At 40.9% G+C, this 17,762-nt stretch overlaps 1 protein-coding gene across 38 annotated transcripts in view; it reads right to left on the reverse strand.

Moving 5' to 3' along the window:
- Positions 1 to 17,762, reverse strand: part of ST8SIA6 (ST8 alpha-N-acetyl-neuraminide alpha-2,8-sialyltransferase 6) — a 269,895-nt gene that overhangs the window by 54,571 nt on the left and 197,562 nt on the right. For 7 of the 38 annotated variants that reach the window (XM_081553674.1, XM_081553671.1, XM_081553670.1 and 4 more), the window contains 4 exons: positions 9,604 to 9,693; positions 8,406 to 8,498; positions 4,214 to 4,315; positions 2,911 to 2,978 (listed from right to left, as the gene is read on the reverse strand). The exons of 1 other annotated variant lie outside the window; for it this stretch is intronic. Coding sequence is in view for 22 of the 37 variants with exons in the window: in XM_081553646.1 (XP_081409772.1) it covers positions 8,406 to 8,498; positions 9,604 to 9,693 (183 nt within the window). In the remaining 15 variants the exon portion in view is untranslated. Of the gene's footprint in view, positions 1 to 2,910; positions 2,979 to 3,499; positions 4,316 to 8,405; positions 8,499 to 9,603; positions 9,694 to 17,762 lie in introns of all 38 variants that reach the window. 30 more of the 38 variants (XM_081553651.1, XM_081553649.1, XM_081553650.1 and 27 more) reach the window with 7 other exon arrangements.

Genomic DNA, 17,762 nt, shown 5'->3' on the forward strand with positions numbered 1-17,762 from the left:
TTAGCCACTACTTTCACCACTACTATTCAACATAGTTTTGGAAATTTTGGCCACAGCAATCAGAGCTGAAAAAGAAATAAAAGGAATACAGATAGGAAAAGAAGAAGTAAAACTCTCACTGTTTGCAGATGACATGATCCTCTACATAGAAAACCCTAAAGACTCTACTAGAAAATTACTAGAGTTAATCAATGAATATAGTAAAGTTTCAGGATATAAAATTAACACACAGAAATCCCTTGCATTCCTATACTCCAATAATGAGAAAACAGAAAGAGAAATTAAGGAAACAATACCATTCACCATTGCAACAAAAAGAATAAAATACTTAGGAATATATCTACCTAAAGAAACAAAAGACTTATATATAGAAAACTATAAAACACTGATGAAAGAAATCAAAGAGGACAGATGGAGAAATATACTGTGTTCATGGATTAGAAGAATTAATATAGTGAAAATGAGTATACTACCCAAAGCAATCTATAGATTCAATGCAATCCCTATCAAGCTACCAATGGTATTTTTCACAGAACTAGAACAAATCATCTCACAATTTATATGGAAATATAAGAAACCTCGAATAGCCAAAGCAATCTTGAGGAAGAAGAATGGAACTGGAGGAATCAACCTGCCTGACTTCAGGCTCTACTACAAAGCCACAGTCATCAAGACAGTATGGTACTGGCACAAAGATAGAAATATAGATCAATGGAACAAAATAGAAAGCCCAGAGATAAACCCACGCACATATGGACACCTTATCTTCGACAAAGGAGGCAAGAATATACAATGGAGAAAAGACAATCTCTTTAACAAGTGGTGCTGGGAAAACTGGTCAACCACTTGTAAAAGAATGAAACTAGAACACTTCCTAACACCATACACAAAAATAAACTCAAAATGGATTAAAGATCTAAATGTAAGACCAGAAACTATAAAACTCCTAGAGGAAAACATAGGCAAAACACTCTCCGACATAAATCACAGCAGGATCCTCCATGACCCACCTCCCAGAATATTGGAAATAAAAGCAAAAATAAACAAATGGGACCTAATTAAAATTAAAAGCTTTTGCACAACAAAGGAAACTATAAGCAAGGTGAAAAGACAGCCTTCAGAATGGGAGAAAATAATAGCAAATGAAGCAACAGACAAAGAATTAATCTCAAAAATATACAAGCAACTCCTGCAGCTGAATTCCAGAAAAATAAACGACCCAATCAAAAAATGGGCCAAAGAACTAAACAGACATTTCTCCAAAGAAGACATACAGATGGCTAACAAACACATGAAAAGATGCTCAACATCACTCATTATTAGAGAAATGCAAATCAAAACCACAATGAGGTACCATTTCACACCAGTCAGAATGGCTGCTATCCAAAAGTCTACAAGCAATAAATGCTGGAGAGGGTGTGGAGAAAAGGGAACCGTCTTACACTGTTGGTGGGAATGCAAACTAGTACAGCCACTATGGAGAACAGTGTGGAGATTCCTTAAAAAACTGGGAATAGAACTGCCATATGACCCAGCAATCCCACTGCTGGGCATATACACCGAGGAAACCAGAATTGAAAGAGACGCGTGTACCCCAATGTTCATCGCAGCACTGTTTACAATAGCCAGGACATGGAAGCAACCTAGATGTCCATCAGCAGACGAATGGATAAGGAAGCTGTGGTACATATACACAATGGAATATTACTCAGCCATTAAAAAAAATACATTTGAATCGGTTCTACTGAGATAGATGAAACTGGAGCCCATTATACAGAGTGAAGTAAGCCAGAAAGAAAAACAACAATACAGTATACTAATGCATATATATGGAATTTGAAAGATGGTAACGATAACTCTATATGCGAGACACAATAAGAGACACAGATGCATAGAACAATTTTATGGACTCTGAGGGAGAAGGTGAGGGTAGGACGTTCTGGGAGAATAGCATTGAAACATGTATATTATCATATGTGAAACAGAACACCATTCCATGTTCAATGCATGAGACAAGGGCTCAGGGCCGGGGCAATGGGATGACCCAGAGGGATGGGATGGGGAGGGAGGTGGGTGGGGGGTCCAGGAAGGGGAACACATGTAAACCCATGGCTGATTCATGTCAATGTATGGCAAAAACTATTACAATATTGTAAAGTAATTAGCCCCCAACTAAAATAAATAAATTTATTAAAAAAATAAATAAATAAAGGAGTCAAGAATAACCCCAAGCATTTAGGTCTGAGCGCTGGAAGAACAGACTTGCCATTAACTGAACGGGAAACAGTGCTGAAGTATCAAATTCAGGGAGCAATCCAGGAGATCCTGTGAGATGTATAAGGTTTGAGATTCCTTATGAGTATCGCAGGGAAGTGTTGTCTGGGCAGAGATAATATGAATCTGGAAAGAGGTCCAAATATAAATTTGGGAGTCATCAGTAGGTAGATGGAGTTAAAATTCATGAGATTAAATGAAGTCCTACAGGTCTGAGAAGGAAGATAAATGAGGCTGGAAGACTGAGTTCTGGGACACTCAAGGGTCAAAAGTGAGGGGAAATGACAAGGAATCCACAGAGAATGAGAAGGAGAAGACAAAGTATTGTAAATATATGACTTTCTTGTTTTGTTTTGTTTGTGTCTTGTGTTTTTGTTTTTTGTTTTCTATTTTTTTGCCACACAGAGTAGCATGTGGAATCTTAGTTCCCTGACCAGGGATCAAACCTGCCTCCCCTACAACGGAAGCATAGTGTCTTAACCACTGGACCACCAGGGAAGTCCTTGACTTTCTTAATGTACTGTGAGCTGCTAAAGAGTAGAAATAATTTCTTTATCACTGTGTCCCTTAGGCAAGAGTTAAACTGTTCGCAACCATGCACACTTTGAAAAACCTCCCAGGGAGTCTGATACACACCTCCAGGTTGAGAACAGTTGTCTCTGTGCCTGTTGTAGTGCTGGGCACAGAGAAGCTGCTGTGTGTTTCTGAAATTGAAATTTAATATATAATTAGAACATAAAACACCAAAATATTTCAGATATTAGTTTTGAAATATGGTAATAATTAGCCATCTGCCATGACCTCATCAAGAGAAGTCACACTGATCCCCAAGTTACAGTTAGGGTAATTGTGCAAGATAAAGCTTACCTGCATCTATTTACATTACAGATGCTTAAGCAGAATAAGTAACAAAATGTGAGGAAATTAAGTATATACTTAATATTTTGGATAAAGATTGCTTTTAAGTAGCTTTGCACTATAAAGTCAAATGCCTTTCTCTTCCTGTATTTGTGACTTGTAATTCTGTTTTCATTAAGGATGGAGCCATACAGTAGTGAGAACAGAACAGTCAGAATTTTATCCGAGCCCTGGATCTGCCACTTGTAACCATCTCATGTTCTGCAAGCCCTTTTTAAAACCCTCTGAGTTCATCACTTACACTTGTGGAATTAGAATAACGAAACTTACTCTGAAGAAATACTGCAAAGACTATGGATATACTTACATTTCCTTGCGTACAGTAGGTCCACAAAAATAGCTGTTATTACCACTACTGAAAATTCAGTTTTGTTTCCACTGCACACGTGTTCAGTAGTTCAGTTGTGTCTGACTCTTTGTGACCCCATGGGCTATAGTTTGCCAGGCTCCTCCGTCCATGGAATTTTCCAGGCAAGAATACTTAGTGGGTTGCTATTTCCTACTCCAGGGGACCTTCCCAACCCAGGGATTGAACCTGTGTCTCTTGCGTCTCCTGCAATGCCAGTTGGGTTCTTACCAGCTGAGCCATGGGGAACGCCCCTGTTTCCACTGACAAACACTTAAAATAATACACTATTCCAATCTTCAGTATGGTAACAAATGATACTAAGCAATTCTTGCCAAGTATTAACTAAGAGATTCCAATTAGAATTATGCTGGTTATTTTCCAACATCAACAACCACACACAAATGTCATTATAAAAATTGTCATTATGATAAAAATATAATAGCACAAAGGATTATGAATTGAGTAGTCAGTTAGTTATCCATGGTTATATTATAAATTACTCCAAAACTTAGTGGCTTAGTTTTACAACAATAAACTATTACTGCCTAGTTTGTATAGGTCAGGAATTCATGAGTAGCTTAGTTGGATAATTCTGGGCTAGTAGCTCATTAGATTGTAAAGTCAAGATGTAGGTTGAGGTTGAAGTATCTACTTCCAGGGAGGCTCACTGACATGGCTGACAAGATGGTCCTGGCTGTTGGCGGAAGATCTCAGCTATGTGGACCTCTCAATGTCCCCACGACACGGTAGCTGGCTTCCCCCAGAGCAAGCAACCTAAGAGAAGGTAAGGCAGAATTATCAAACACTCTATGACCTGACCTTGAAATCACACCTCGTTATTTCTGTGATATTGTATTGGTTACACAGGGCAGTCCCCTTTAGTGAGGCAGGGGAAAAAGGAAGGACTATTGGGTACCATCTTGGAAGTTTGGCTACCAGGAATAGTAGATAGACAATACCTTTAACAATACTTGTTATATTTGAAAATGGTGAACAAATGCAATAGATTTGCTTTCTTTCTCCATCTCACTTCTGAAATTGGAAATGATTATTTCCAATTATTTCTTAATGACCTTAAATAAGTGTGATTATTTTTATTGTCACTGTCTTCCTATTAAAGGTTTCCTTCAAATTACTTGCTATTTGAGCAAGTACTAGGAACCCTTCTGATGTGTATACATAATCAAGATTGTAGTATAATGCAGAAGTCAGTGTTTCAATTTTTCTCTGAGGAAAAATTCAGTTTTATTTCCACTGACAAACACTTAATACACTATTCCAATCATCAGCATGGTAACAAATGATACTAAGCAACTCCTGCCAAGTATTAACTAAGGAATACGGATTAGAATTATGCTGGTTGACTTCCAGCATCAACAACCACACACAAAATATTTCCTTTTCCTCCTTCCCATTAACTGATTGCCTGACTCTGAAAAAAGTCATAATCCTAGTTTTATCTTTAAACTGAGGGAATTAGATTGCTTAGAAAAATAAGTTATATATAAAAAGATATATGGATCAAAAGAATTTAAGAGACTATTCATTCCCTCAAGTTCTTAAATTGTATGATTGCTTATTTCTTATGTTCTCTTTGAGGTACAGAATGATGGCTAAACTACCTTGACAGATTTTGCACACACAAAAAAGAAGTTTTCAGAGACTTCTATTACAGCCTTGTTATCAGTTCACCCGCCCAACTTAAAATTTTATATCAGCAAACAGAGCCACTGCTTTGGTTACCAACAAGTATGCCCCATGATATTAAGAACACACCATGTGTTCATGAATGGCTGTTTTGTGTTAATGTCTCCTTTCTGACAAGAAAAGGAAGGAGGGATAGATTTTTGAGCCCTTAAAAGCTGACCAGAAAAGGCAAATTAAAGGGTCAGAGGTGAAAAGATATAAAAGTGTGGATATCTCTTGAAGAAGCAATGAAAGCACCATAGATTTAAAGCTGAGTGGACAAACCATATATCACTCTATGCCAAGAAAATCTTGTCTATGATCACACACCATTTTTCCTGACAGACAACTTAAAACTTAGCAATACTTGCATTGTTAGCAGGCTGTCAAGTGATAAGTTCAGAGTCAGATTTTTTGAAGCTTGGTCTACCATAATTTATACTTCTTCTTTTCAGGCTGCAATTCAGGTCATGCTGTGCTCCCCAAGATAATCAACAGGAAGAACACTTAGGGCCAGTCTTCAATTCACTTTGCCTTTCACCTTGCAAACAGAGCCTTTGAACAAACATCTTTATGATGCCCCATTAAGATGATCCTTTCAGAAAATTCTACTGTTCTTGGTAATTTTAAATGGTACAGCACGAAACAGCTCATCAGACATACACACTCACCTAGCAGTGTACGGTTCAAGCCACACCTAGCTGATGCAAGCCTTTGTTCCAACCTTAATTCTGAGAATTTGAATTTTACCAAGAAAAGCTATTTGAAGGCAAGAGACTTTTTCATGCCCTCATGACTGCACAGGAAGATGTAGGGCAGTGGCTTGCATTCTGTAAGATCTCTAAATCTCTCCTTTCACCAGGAGCACTACTTAAACTATTCAAGCATTCAGAAGATGTAAGATATTGTTTAAGCAAAATGTTTCCTTTCATCTTCAAGGAAGACCTGAGGGATCTATTATCAATACAATAATAAGAACAGCCAAGCTATTTAATATTTAATGCATATGGTGCAGAAATACCTGATTGATGTCACTGACTGGTGCTCCCTTTCCAAATCATGTAGCTGTTGCTGTAATCGGCATCCCAGCCGGGCACTACAACCCTCATGCCCATCATGAGACAACTGCACTCACATTCTATTGGCCAATCCCAATCACATGACCCCAAACATCTAGGTGGGCTGGTTCCAGCCAGTGGGATATGATGGGAAGTTATGCATGTCCCCTCCAAGCTGTGCGTACCTTCTCTACAGCACCCTCTCCTTCTGCAGCAACCCTCCGATCACCTGTTAAAGATGTCTGCATCATAGGATGGAAGGATCTAGAATCCCTAAGTCAGTAGTCAGAGAAGAGTTGCTTGATCAAGAAGGAAGGTCTATACTGAACATTGTATGAGAGAGAACACAAGATTGTGATATGATACTCTGGGGAGATTCTGTTAGAGCAGTTCATCTACCCTGACCAGATGGGAGAAACTGAACAAATATAGATGTAACCTTTCTTGGGTTCCACGATCATCTGGGAAAATGGAAGAGGAACACAGGAAAAAAAACGGTACAGTGACAGAGGCAGCAAAACCCAAGAGGGGGAGGAATGAGATCATTTCCTGGGTCAGCCCCTCTGAAGTATTTGCTCTTGAAAAATCAGCTCATTGGTCTGAAACGATGTGGACTAAGATAGACAACTTGAATATCCACACAATTACCATTTTTTAAAAAGTAAGCAAAAAGGTCACAAATAATCTTTGCATACTGAAAAATGCAAGCTAGCAGTGATAAGATGGCTAGGCAGCATTTTAGTATGGTATAATATTTTATCCGGGAGACACCTGGTAAAAAGGATTCAGATGGAGAAACCGAGAGAAACATTCAAGAAGAAAGGATGAGGCAGGAAAAAACAGAAAATTTCAGATTCAAAGAGAAAGAGCCAGAGAAGTTAAAAATGGTTTTCAAAAAGGAATTGAAGTTTATGGACAGAGTTAGAGATGGTGAAGAAAAATTCTTTGAAGACCTAAGAAGTGTATTTATTCATTTATTAGTTTAATTCCACAAACATTTGCTGAGTAACTACTGTGCTGATCCCTGTGATAGGCACCACAGACAGAACCATGAACTCACAGTCCTGGAGCTCATGCTGCTGCTGCTGCTAAGTTGCGTCAGTCGTGTCCGACTCTTTGCGACCCCATGGGCTGCAGCCTACCAGGCTCCTCCACCCATGGGGTTTCCCAGGCAAGAGTACTGGAGTGGGGTGCCATTGCCTTCTCTGGAGCTCATAGCCTTACACAGAATAAAGAATCTCGATGGTTTTCCCAATGCCAACCATTAGCTTTCTTTCACTCAAAAATGTAGTCAACCAATTCATGTTGATGTATGGCAAAAACCATTACAATATTGAAAAGCAATTATCCTCCAATTAAAATTAATTAATTAATTAAAAAAAAAAAAGTAGTCAAGACCAGTGGGAGAAAGAGCACTTCTTCTTCCCACCCTAACACCATCTTCCTAAATTCTATTTTAGCATCTGAAAGGGGAAAATTGGCTGAAGAAAGAGGAAATTTTAAGTCTTTAACAGACCATGACAAAAACAGAGCTAAATCATTATTTCTAAGAAAATGTAATTGCTTTTTATTACCACACACTGAATAGCTTTCCCAATTGTCCCCTGTACCTCTATATTACTGCTGGTTGCAGAATGTACAATTCCTGACAATAGACAATACTATTGAACAAATTAGTCTCCTATGAGCAAAATAACACTTTCATAACAATGGGCAATTCATGCCTACTTTCTCTAGACTTTTGCCAAACAAAATACTAGTGCCGGCTAATTATATGAGCTGGCTGTAAATTGTGCAGATCATGGAAAGGCATCCCCCGAAACAACAACTGAGAAAAAATCTTAACATCAAATCCAAAACAACAGGAAAAAAGTGAGAGAGCAAACTATGCCCAGGCAATCTCATCAGCATACTGCAGTTAACCATATTTGTTGACACCCATAAAAGAGTTGTAAAATTCTTTGCAGTGGGGTCTTCCCTGGTGGTCCAGGGGTTAAGACTCCGCCTTCTAATGCAGGAAGCATGGGTTCCAGCCCTGGTCAGCGAACTAAAGTCTCACATGCTGTGGGGTGTGGCCAAAAATTAAAAAAAAAAAATTATCTGTGTTGAAAACAAATCACCTTCCATGATTAAAGAACGCTCTGCCATGTTGACGCAAGTGCTTTGCTCCAAAGTACAGCAACAGATCATCGTTACGTTGAGCAGTTTTGTCACTTTGGGGAACAAAAATATTGAATAGTTCATCAGAAAGAGAGTTGAAGATAGTCCATTGTAACTTTTACACACTGATTCCCATGTCAGGCAAGGAATACAGACAGTTTGTCACAGGGAATGGGGGAGTAAGGACCAATTTTTCCAAGCTCTACTATTCATAAGGTGTGGTGCCACAGATTTGATGCATGGAGGGTGCTGCAAGAGGTTTGGAATTTGAGTCCCTCAAGAAAACTTTGAGGAAGAGCCCAACAAACAAGGAAAACAATGGCTCCAATATGCTCAAAACAGATGTGCAGCACCATCTACAATGCATGAGCTACTTTACGTCCACCTCAAAATTCATTGTACTTATTGTGCAAGAGAAAGGGCATTTTCATGGGACTTCCCTGCTGGTCCAGTGGCTAAGACTCCTCACTCCCACTGCAGGGTGCACCTGGGTTTGATTTCTGGTCAGGGAACTAGATCCCACATGCCACAACTAACAGCATAACCAAATAAATAAATGAATAAAAATAAGTATTAAAAAAATTAAGAAAAGAAGCATTTACAAGTATTAGTTCTGACCAATCTATCATAAGCAAGGGTCCTGGCAAAAACAGTGGCCAGCTCAAACTGAGTCATATAAGCAAAGCTTAAAGAAGGCACTTTTCCCAAAGGCCTGGGCTGGATGCAAAAAAATTCAAGCACAATATCAGGGGACTATAAAGAGCTTGAGCCTTCCCTGGTGGCTCAGTGGTTCAGAATCTCCCTACCAATGCATGAGACATGAGCTTGATCCCTGGTCCAGGAAGATCCCACATGCAATGGAGCAACTAAGCCCGTGTGCCACAACTACTGAGCCTGTGCTCTAGAGCCTGAGAACCACAGCTACTGAAGCCCACATGCCCTAAAGCCTGTGCTCCACAACCAGAGAAGCCACCTCAATGAGAAGCCCGAATACCACAACTAGAGAAAAGCCCTCGCAGCAACGAAGACCCAGCACAGCCAAAAATTAATTAATTAAAAAATTTTCAAGAGGCAAATTTTTTAAAAAGATGCTGCGAAACATTTTTGACACAAAACACTTATTTTAAAATCAAATTAAATGTGAAGAGTAGAACTTACTTTCCTGTTCTGTTAGATAAAGTCTCCAAGCCCGCTTGCAGATTTTGGCATCTCTCCATCAGGTGGAGGGACTTCTCATTCAGATATGTGCTGTTTCATGAAAGAGATTAAAAAAAAAAACAGATTGATTTAAAAGGAGAGCTTATGAGATACGGTTAACAAAAATCAGATTTATTGATAAAGTGTATCCAAATGAAGTCTAACTTTCATCCCATTATTGGATTTCTCCATGGAAAAGGAAATTGATATTTTCACCTCTGACGATGGGTCTAAATTTTTTAATACACTGACATGATAAAGTCAAATAGAAAGGAACTCTCCATGGAAGACTATATTTTCAAGTTTTCATATTTTGAGGTTAGTATATAACTGAACAAGTTATTGAATAATCATTGTGTGTGTAAACAGACTTTATTTTTAAAAAGATGTTGTCTCTGGTAGGAAGCATGCAGACACAGGAGATCAATAACTCTCTCTCAAAAGAAGGCAAGATAAATCTGGCCTTTAATTATTACAGTAGCTGTGATATAAGGGCCTGTTTTTATTGTTGTATGAGCTTGGAAAAACTGGAGCTGGGGACAAACCAAATCAAAAAAGCAAGTTAAGGAAACAGGTTATGGAGCCGGGCTGCCTAATAAGCCCTGCAGACACGCATGTGCTACTAGTTAACCAACTCAGGCCTCAGTTTCTGCATCTCTAGTCCTTACCTTATAGGGTTATTGTCATGATACATACATAATAGAGGAAACAATGAAAAGCAACTGGGGGGACTTCCCTGGTGGTTCAGTAGCTAAGACTCCAGGCTTCCAATGCAGGGGGGCTGGGTTCCATTCCTGGTCAGGGAACTATGAGACATATGGATTCCATATGTCTCAACTCTTAATAAGATGTTCAGTCGTATCTCATTCTCTGTTACTTCATGGACTGTAGCCCACCAGGCTTCTCTGTCCATGAGATTCTCCAGGCAAGAATACTGGAGTGGGTTTCCATTCCCTTCTCCAGGGGATCCTCAAACCCAGGGATTGAACCTGGGTCTCCTGCACTGCAGGCAGATTCTTTACCATCTGAGCCACAAGAAAAGCCTTATTAATAAGACCCAGTGAAGCCAAATAAATAAATAAATTTTTAAAAAAGGAAAGAAAAGCACTTCATACCATACCTGCCATAGTAAGAGCTCAAAAAATATCAACCATCACTCTCCCTATATGTCAAAAATATGCACACAACTCCAATTTCTTGTTAATGCATCTATTTAATCATCCTGAAGGTATTTGCTGAGAATCTAATATGAGTTAGGAACCAGCCACAGGAGGCTTAGGATATGGAGTTGGAAAACACAGAACACAGTCCCTTTCCCTAGCGGAGCTTCCTCTCTGGTTAAGGAGAACAACGTGTATCAAACAAAACCACACGAATGAATAGAAAATTCTGGTCTGTGGACAGGACCCTGAAAACAACAGTGGATGCCATGGAGAAGTGTAACCAGAGCTGCCTGCCTCCTTTGCGGGCCTCTGAGAAAAGTGTCATTTGGGTGGAGATCCCCAGGGTAATCCAAGGGTGCTATTTTGCTGGGGAACATTCCAGGTAGAAGGGAAAGCATGTGCAAAGGCTGCAGAATGTTTGAGGAACTGAAAGGAGGCAAGTGAAGCTCAAGACTGAAAGGTTTAAGGGTGTCCGGAGCAGGAAGCAGGGTCCATGACACACAGGCCTGGTGAACCCTAGGATTAGAAGGAACCCTAATAATATGGACAGCAAGACAAGGTTAGGGGTCAGGGGAAAGATGGATATGTGTCGCCTCATGTAAGAGGTTTTAAGAAGTTGACTCAGAAATGAAACAAGAGAAGGCAGGACCACAGAAAAGATGAAAGTTAGGAGGCTTCTGTGGGGCTCTAGGAGAGAGATGATAGCCCCTGGCTTTGCCAGACAGGATGGAACAGATTATGATGTGACTACAGAGGTTGCCCTCTGGCAGGTGCTTTCCATCACAAAAGTCTGTTTCTTTCTTTCGTTTGTTTTGTTTGCACATACTAGTATTTATTTAACCTTTACCATGTATTTTTTTTTTTTAATGGGGATAATTGCTTTACAATGTTGTGTTAGTTTCTGCTGTACAACAACGTGAATCAGCTATATATATACATATATCCCCTCCCTCTTGAGCCTCCCACAGGCCCCATCCCACCCCTCTAGGTCATCAAAGAGCACCAAGCTGAGCTCCTTGTGCTACACAGCAGCTTCCCACTAGCTATCTATTTTACAGAGGATAGTGTATATATGTTAACCCTACTCTCTCAATTTGTTCCACCCTCTCCTTTCCCTGCTGTGTACACAAGTCCATTCTCTTCATCTGCATCTCTATTCCTGCCCTGCAAATCAGTTCATCAGTACTATTTTTCTAGATTCCATATATATGCGATAATATATAATATTTGTTTTTCTCTTGCTAATGTTTCTTGCTCATGAAATGGCCACTAGACACTGGGTGGCTTTCTAGGGCAGCCGTGCTCTACGTGATCTAGAAATACCACATACTCCACTCTCAGGGCGCTTTCAACAACCTGCCTCCATAACTGTTGCAGCAGAAGGAGAAAGTGCTGGAAGGTCTTACTCTGTATCTGAATGCTTCAGCCTGGCCAGAACTAGCCGTCTGCCCGGCCTGATTTCACAGCAGTTTTCAGAAAAGGGCAACCATCTCCATGTCTGGAGGAAGATATCGTCAGGGTGCAGGAGTGGACCAGAAGCCCACGGCCAACATCCATGGGCAGGAAGAGAAGCTGACAGGTTTGAGATCTATTCTGGACATAAAACTGACAGGACTTCATAATAAATTGGATATGGGAGGTGAGGGAGCAGGCGGTATCAAGGTAAAGATATAAACAAGAGAGAGTCATAATCTTCCATAAATTTTGTCTAAAAAAACAAGTGTACAAGGAACTTATGGGTTCACAAAACCCCTCTTTATCTTGATAAGGTTTTCTTCCCACTTCCTTCCTCTTTCTGTCTACATGCCGCACCTTCTGCACTTTCTGAACATATTATCATACTTTCCAAAGATTTGTTTATTTCTAACTTGCTGTGTATTTTTTTTTCTTGCTGTGTATTTTATCCAGGCAGCATCGTTAATAAAGTGAATTATTGAGCCAGCGGTGCTTTGAATTACGATGGCTTTGCAAGACTGAATCATGAAACAGAGAAGCAGGCATCATTACGGTTGAGTGTCACAGAACTTCCCTTAAATCAGTGAGTATTTTTGTTAATAAAAAGTCCAAACAGCTTTGCCCAACTGAAATCACAGAAGGCCTGTGGAAAGCAAATGAGGGTATCTGGGTTGAAGCGGAGATGCAAGAGTAAAGTTAGAGGGGAAAGGGGGATCTTAGGTGTCAGCCAGCAGGGCCAGCCTTGAATCTGGGTTCCACTCTCTGACCTTGGCCTTTGAATCCAAGAGTTTCCTTGTTCAAATCTTTACTCAGTAGTTTATAGGGATGCTACAGATTGAATGTTTGTGTCTCCCTCAAAATTCATATGTTGAAATCCCAGCCCCCAAGGTGATGACATTAGGAGGTTGTGCTTTGGGAGGTCATGAGGTCATGGGGGTCCTCATGCATGGGATTAGTGCCCTGATAAAATTGGCCCAAGAGGCTTCCTGGTCCCCTTCTGCCTTGCGAGGTGATAGTGAGAGGACAGCTGTCTATGGGGAAGTGGGCTCTCTAGACACCAGATCTGCAGGTGCTATGATTTTGGACTTCCAGCCTCCAGAAGCATGAAAAGTAAATTTCTGGTATTTATAAGCTGCCCAGTCCATTCAGGCTGGATCAAGACAAGGTATTACATGGGATGTGCATAAAAACAACTGACATATGAAAGTTACTAAATAAATGTTGTGTTCCTGTTCTCCTAAATGCCTTGCTGTATTGTTCCCTCAAACTGTTGTTGCTATAGGTGTTGGTAACCTTTCCCACCCACAAAAGTCACTTCACAGACAAAGGAACAGAAAGGAAGCCCCTTGGGTTCTCTGCACTCTCTTTCTGTCCTACCCCCTTTTCATTCAAAGTTTTCTTCCTTTAAATTCCTAGTTTTTCTTCCTTTCATTCCTAGTTTTCTTCCTTTTCATCTAATGTCATTAAAACCTTCCTAGGAACGTGTTAAAATGCTGATCTGCAGAACCCTTAAATTTCAAACATTTGTCTACTTTAGGCATCTGATCAATATAACCCCTTTCACTGCCTCTTAGTGAAGACTCCTACCTCATGCTGTTTTCAACAATGATTGTTATTCAAAGTGACAGAAATATAAGATAACATTATAACCACCATGTTTTAAGATACTTGAAGACTTGACTCCATAAGAAATGCCAGGATCCATAGAGAAGTGGAAGGCAATAGACCTTTCAGAGACAGGGCTAGACCATCAGTCCTCTGTTGTGGGAATAAGTAAGAATTAGATGCTCATGGTTCCCTGGTGGCTCAGTCAGTAAAGAGACTGCCTGCAATGCAGGAGACCTGGGTTTGATCCCTGGGTCGGGAAGACTGCCTGGAGAAGGAAATGGCAATTCACATCAGTATTCTTGCCTGAAGAATCCCATGGGCAGAGGTGCCTGGCTGGCTATAGTCCTTTGGGTTGCAAAGAGTCGGACATGACTTAGCGACTAAACTACCACCAGATGTTCCTTGGATCTGAGCCTGAAACTACCACCAGATATTCCTTGGATCTGAGCCCATGAGAAGAACTGTGAGGGACTTTACCTGCTCTTGAGAGAGGAAAAGAAGAAATCTTCCCAGTCTGAGTTGAGCGAGGTCATGACCCATGGACAGATCCTATTTGAGAAGTTAGCATCCACCAAAATGAAGTTATTAGAAAAAAATCCTCCTTAACTTCTGATTTGGGGACATCTCTCAGAAAAGGCAAAGGGGACAGAGAGAAATTCATTGAGATAAAAGCAGGAGTTAAAGACCTGGGATCACAAGCAATGTGGCAGAAGATGAAATGGCTCCAAGACACATGTGAGCTGACTTGTAACCTGAGGAAGGATGACTGGGGATCAGGTTGGAATGACACATCCAAAAGGACTGAATGTCAGGGAGAACTTGAAATGATAGAGGAAGCAACAGAGAAAGCACATCAGAGCCTGCTGCCAGAAGAGCTTACATTTAGGTAGAAGTCTGGGATACGACCAAGAAGGGACCCCGACCCCAAACTAACTCAAGTTGATGGTCTGAGCAGTTGGGTCTAGGAAAGAAGAAGCACAGGGGCCAGCAAGGCCACCAGATAAACTGTAAAAGCCAAAACTTCTGGGGCCAGACTCATGGGTTCAAAATAAGAATTTTGTTTCTGCCAACTCTGATAGTTTTGGTTTTTTTTTTCAACCTGCTGGTGAAAGCTCTTTTTTAAGAACTTATTTCTTATTATTTGTTGTTTTATTTTTTATTGACATATAGTTGCTTTACAATGTTGTGTTAGTACATATATCCCCCCGCTCTTGCACCACTCTCTCACCCCACACTACCATAGATCTATGTCATCACAGAGCACATAGCTGAGCTCCCTGTGCTATACAGCAGCTTCCCACTATCTATTTTCATATGGCAGTGCACATACATCAATCCCAATCTCCCAATTCATCCCATTCCCCCTTCCCCTACCCCTATCCCCACATCAGTTCTCTACAAAACAGAAAAGAATTTGCCTATATACAATCTGCCAGATACATAGTGGAGAGCGTCTCCCAGGACAAGTCATGGAGGGACAGTGGCCATCCTCCTGGAGATCTGCTAGAACCTGATGACTCGAGTGAGTGTTGAAGTCTCCTAGACTAGAGGGCTGAGATGGCTCTAGCTGCCCTGCCAAAGCCTCATCAAATGCTCCATTATAAGACCACAATCTCTGCCTGCACAACACTAAACAAGATTGCTTGTCTGCTCATTTGTAGCAGGAGTAGCATCTGGCAACAAGCCAGCATGCCCAAGTTCCTGCCCCTTCAACATTCTGTGGCATCCACCTTGCAAATATGCCATAATGCAGCAATGCAGCCTCTGGCCTAATGCATTCCTATACCTGCCTGGCTAAGACTGCTGGGAACAAAATCACATGGGTAGATGGTTTGGTGCCCTGATAAATCTACGGTGTCCAATACGCTAGGCCTTTGGTGCCTTGACAATTCTATTCCAAGGGGCCACCTCCCTCCCTCTTCCATTTCCCTCGATGGCTAACCTACACATTCACTGTTGTGCTACCTTCACCATTCTGTGCTTTTCTAACTTCTATAATCATGTTTTCTATTTCAGGAAAAAAGATGCTGACAGGTGAGACTCAATGGTTAGCTATAAGCCATTACTTTCCATCTCAGAGGAAGAAGTATCTCTCCTCTTACAAAAGCAGAATCTGCCTGCTATTCCATCCCTCCCCGTCTCCTCAACAATCCAAGCCCCTCCCTTAATTTTCTTTTCTGAATCTTTGCCCTTTCCCTTCTACTGTCGCCTCCTCCCTTCATTCTCTCCCTTCTCATAGTCAAAAACAAAACCACTCATTCTGCTCTTCTCTCCCACCTGCTGCCTTGCTTCTCCTTCAGATTTCAACCCACTAACTGTTTCTCTGCTTTTCTGAAAAATCCATTCAACCACTCTTGGAAAGCATCACCAAACCCAGGGGAGATCTGAGGTCTCTTACTTGACCTCCCAGTAGCATCTGAACGGCTGACCACTCACTGGGCGCCTGGTTCCCATCACAGTCCTCTCTGCTTGTTCTTCGACCTCTGACTGCTGATCAGGGTTCTCTGGCAGGCTCTTTTTTGGACCAGCCCATAGGTGTTGGTGTCTCCCATGGTTCTTCCTTTCCTGCTTGTTATTTTAAAACAACTGATTGGCACCTAGTTATAGAACCCCCCAGGGCTCTCTCCAGATCTCCTGTCTTCTCAGGCTGCCTGTTTTCTCCAAATATCTCAACCAACCTCTTTCCCTTCTGCTCTGCCCTCATGGCCCCCAAGGTGGGTGGTCTCGCACTCACATCTGAACATGTCATTTCCCTGCCCGAATCTCTGCCAGGGACCCATCAGCCTCTGGACATGCCCCATAGCTGGACACACAGATCCATCCAGGACTTGGTCCCTGACTGTGATTCCAGTCTCATCTTTTCCTGACAGCTTGCTAAGCATTAACTGGTACAAATTTCTCTTTCTCCATTCCTTACAAGTCTTATATTATGGATTCTGACTGCTTTTATTATTTAATTAGAGAATTTATTTGTTTGGTACTGGCAACCTAGCCTTCAGGCACATTTTCATCATTTCAGTATGTCATGGAGAAAAAAAAATCTTTAATAAGATTGAGGGAGAGATACACAAAAATAAGCATTTCGGCTATCATTGTTATCAACGTGGCTGATCTGCTTTTTAGAAGTTCTATCTTCATAAGTCAGACCTGAAAACCAACTGGCAAGATTTCACAAAATAGCAGCAACAAGCTTAGAGACTACAATGGTTCCTGCAAACTAATAATAATTAAGGCTCTGATAAGGCAAAGACTATCTCTTAACTGAACAAGTGATTCAATCCCTATAAAGTAATGTCACCATTATTTAGTGCTATCCACAAGGACCTGTAAAACACAGAGTTAATGACTTTTAATTAATGCAATATGCAATCAGTCCCCTGGACAAATAAAACTTCCCAAAGAATGATTTCTTTATAAGTCACTAACGAGTTTCACATGGACCACAGCCTTGTCTAACTCAGTGAAACTAAGCCATGCCGTGTGGGGCCCCCCAAGACAGACCAGTAATGTGGAGAGAGAGGTCTGACAGAATGTGGTCCACTGGAGAAGGGAACGGCAAACCACTTCAGTATTCTCGCCTTGAGAACCCCATGAACAGTATGAAAAGGCAAAATGATAGGATACTGAAAGAGGAACTCCCCAGGTAGGTAGGTGCCCAATATGCTAATGGAGATCAGTGGAGAAATAACTCCAGAAAGAATGAAGGGATGGAGCCAAAGCAAAATCAACACCCAGTTGTGGATGTGACTGGTGATAGAAGCAAGGTCTGATGCTGTAAAGAGCAATATTGCATAGGAATCTGGAATGTTAGGTCCATGAATCAAGGCAAACTGGAAGTGGTCAAACAGGAGATGGCAAGAGTGAAAGTCAACATTCTAGGAATCAGCAAACTAA

The sequence above is a fragment of the Giraffa tippelskirchi genome, chromosome 13, assembly GCF_054371585.1.
Source record: "Giraffa tippelskirchi isolate mGirTip1 chromosome 13, T2T-mGirTip1v1.2.pri, whole genome shotgun sequence".
Classification (NCBI taxonomy): Eukaryota; Metazoa; Chordata; class Mammalia; order Artiodactyla; family Giraffidae; genus Giraffa; species Giraffa tippelskirchi.